Source organism: Amphimedon queenslandica, unplaced genomic scaffold, assembly GCF_000090795.2.
Source record: "Amphimedon queenslandica unplaced genomic scaffold, v1.1 AMPQUscaffold_13346, whole genome shotgun sequence".
Lineage (NCBI taxonomy): Eukaryota > Metazoa > Porifera > Demospongiae > Haplosclerida > Niphatidae > Amphimedon > Amphimedon queenslandica.
In genome coordinates this window covers 118,235-121,048 of record NW_003546418.1, presented here as the reverse complement: position 1 = coordinate 121,048, position 2,814 = coordinate 118,235, and the positions used below count along the sequence as shown (strand labels likewise).

At 37.1% G+C, this 2,814-nt stretch overlaps 1 protein-coding gene across 1 annotated transcript; it reads right to left on the bottom strand.

Annotated features, from left to right (window-relative positions):
• Positions 1-656: 656 nt before the first annotated feature.
• On the bottom strand, positions 657-2,039 carry LOC105313187 (vicilin-like seed storage protein At2g18540). Its single transcript, XM_011406400.1, has one exon. The coding sequence runs from the start codon at positions 2,037-2,039 to the stop codon at positions 657-659; it is 1,383 nt and encodes a 460-aa protein (XP_011404702.1).
• Positions 2,040-2,814: the final 775 nt, after the last annotated feature.

Here is a 2,814-nt window from a genome sequence, read left to right as displayed (position 1 = left end):
GATATAATTCAGATGGAGACGACTCAAGTAGCAAGGTAGACAAAAATGTGGAAGTTGATTTGGGCCCAAAAGATGATCAACTATCAAAAGAAATTATTAGTAACAATGAGTGGGAAATTTGTATACGTTCAGAATTAGAAAAACTTCAAAAGGAAAGAGAATATGAAGCAAAGCGTCGCTCAGAACAGCGGGCTGCAATTAAAAAACAAAGAGAGGAACAGCGGCAAGCAATGCTAGTGATGCAAGATATTGAAATGGAGCAACTCAGGCAGGAAACTGATGAATTAAAAAAGGACAAGATAAAGCAAGAACATGAGTTCAAGGAAGAAGATAAGAAAATAAAAGAATTTGCAGCAGTGCAGAAAACTAAATGGGAGAAGAAAGCTGAAGAAAAAGCAATAGCTGACATGATGGAAGAAAATGAACTAAAGATAGAAGCTTTTATGAAGTTAGAGGAGGAAAGAGAACAAACACGGTTGTATCGACAAAAAAAGAAAGAAGAGGCAAAAACTGCATTTGAAGATATAAAGAGACAATATTAATGACAATACTTCAGTTTACAAAATGTAATTAAATTATACTAAAGCAAACTAATTAAAGTCAACTTTATGTTCAGTAGTAAACATCTTTTTTATGAATCAAGTACTGTCATTCCTTTAAGTTGAGCCATTTGTGGCATCTGCTAATTGCTCTTGAGAGTCATCTATGGGTGTTTTCATTGTGCCACCTGTACCAGGAGGGGATTCGTCACATGTACCAATAGCAGTCAACTGCTTATACATGGGTGCAGCAATACTAGCTGTATGGCTGTAGGCTTGATCAATGTTCACAACAGCCTCGTAGGCATCTTTAGAGCTAATGTCTTTTGGTGCTGAAAAATGACCTTCCAACTCTTTAAATGTAGCAACTTGGTCATTCGAATCACGGATTATCTCCTTTAAAAACTCATTCTTCATTTGATGCATTTCTGTCATACTTGCTAACCTTTTTTCTTCCATTTTAAATATCAATGCCTTACTTGATTCGGCCATTTTCTTTCTATCTTCAAACTGTTGCTGAGCTATTTCCATTTTCTTCCTGACCAGACCTGCTTGTTTGTCAGTTTCATACTTTTGCCTATCAGCTTCAGTACGTGCCAAGTCAAGTTTGTTCTGCAGCTCCATCTCAAGTTTCTTCTTCTCAGCTTCACTCTTTATTATTTCCTTTTCTTTTTCAACTACTGCTGAATCGTATTTTTCTTTAAACTGTTTCTCAAAAACAGCCTTTTCTTTATGAGTTTTCAGTGCCAGCTCTTGTTTTTCAAGTGTGGTTTTAGCAATTATCAAATCCTTGTCTTTTTGCAATACTGCCTTCTCAGTCTCCATTTTAGCCAATTCAAGCTCAGCTTTACTTTCTATCTCCCACAACTCCTTTTCATGTTGTCCTCTCATTATTTCTTTTTCATAATCAGCTTTGAGTGATAGGTTCGCTTCAATATTTTTCCTTTTCTTTTCTTCGTCAGCCTTCAAAATATCAATTTCCTTTTTATGCTCAGCTCTTAATACAGCTTCTGCTTTATCTTTTTGAGCTTGGACATCTTTTCTTTTCTGTTCTTCACCAGCCTTCAAAGCATCAATTTCCTTTCTATGCTCAGCTCTTAAAACAGCTTCTGTTTTATCTTGTTGTATTTGAACATCAAGTTTCCTCTTTTTTTCTTCATCAGCCTTTAAAGCATTCATTTCGCTTTTGTGTTGAGCCCTTAATACAGCTTCTGCCTCCTTTTTTTCAGCCTTAGCTTGTAATACTTCTGTGTGCCTTTGTTCCAGTAATTGATTCGCTTGTTCTCGTAATTGATTCGCTTGTTCTTGTAATTGATTCACTTTTACCTCGGCCTTTGCCAATGATCGATTCGCCTGTTCCAGGTCTGCTCTCTTTCTCTCTGCCTCATCAGCTTCATTCTGTTGACAGTCCGGGCATTTTGCTATCTTTGTTGTATAAAACAGGCTGGCTTTTCCCGAAGTGTAAGTAGTATGACATGTAAGGCACTCGTATGTTGGCATGATAAAGTTAAATCGCCGACGGTCTAAACTTAACTAATGTCACGCTACGCGTACAGTGCATTTTATATCTATGATTTAATATACTGCGCTAGCCTATTGTATTATTAGATAATGAAGAATCCCGCCCACAAAGAGAAGCAAGTCGTACTGAAAATTGTTCTTGCCATTGTTTTCTTTGTAGCATGGGTAATACTTTTGGCAGAAAAAAACCTACCACCAGAAAGGGACAGTTTAATTCGGACCCTGAGTCTGGGACGGGCCGCCATAGTAGACCGAATACTAATCGACTTGAAAGGAGTCAAGCAAGGAGTTTTGTGGCAGAGAGAGTGGCTCATTTCGAAAATAAAACACAAAATGAAACAAGAAAAGCCCAAGTAATGCCTATACCTAGAAGCCAAGTGGCTGACCCAGTGTGTAACCATGGCTCTGTTGAAATACCAGAAATTAGTTTTACAGTAGCAGAAATTAAAACTAAGTATGAAGCAGAAATGAAAAGGCACAATGCGGAAGAACCATCATGGAAAGCTGATTTTAGCGGAAAGAGAAAAAATGCAGAGTGGCGTAACACAAAGGATGGTCAAGAAGTCATGATTGAACAACAACTATATGATAAAGATTTAGTTGAGAGATATGAAGAAAAATTACAGTCAATTGAGAGAATTGAGGAAAAGAGGCAAGAAGTGGCAAAAGAAGCAGAAATAAGAAGATTGGACCTATATTCTTCAGCTTATTCAGCTTCAGTAAATCCAAAAGAATTGAACTATGATCCTAGTGT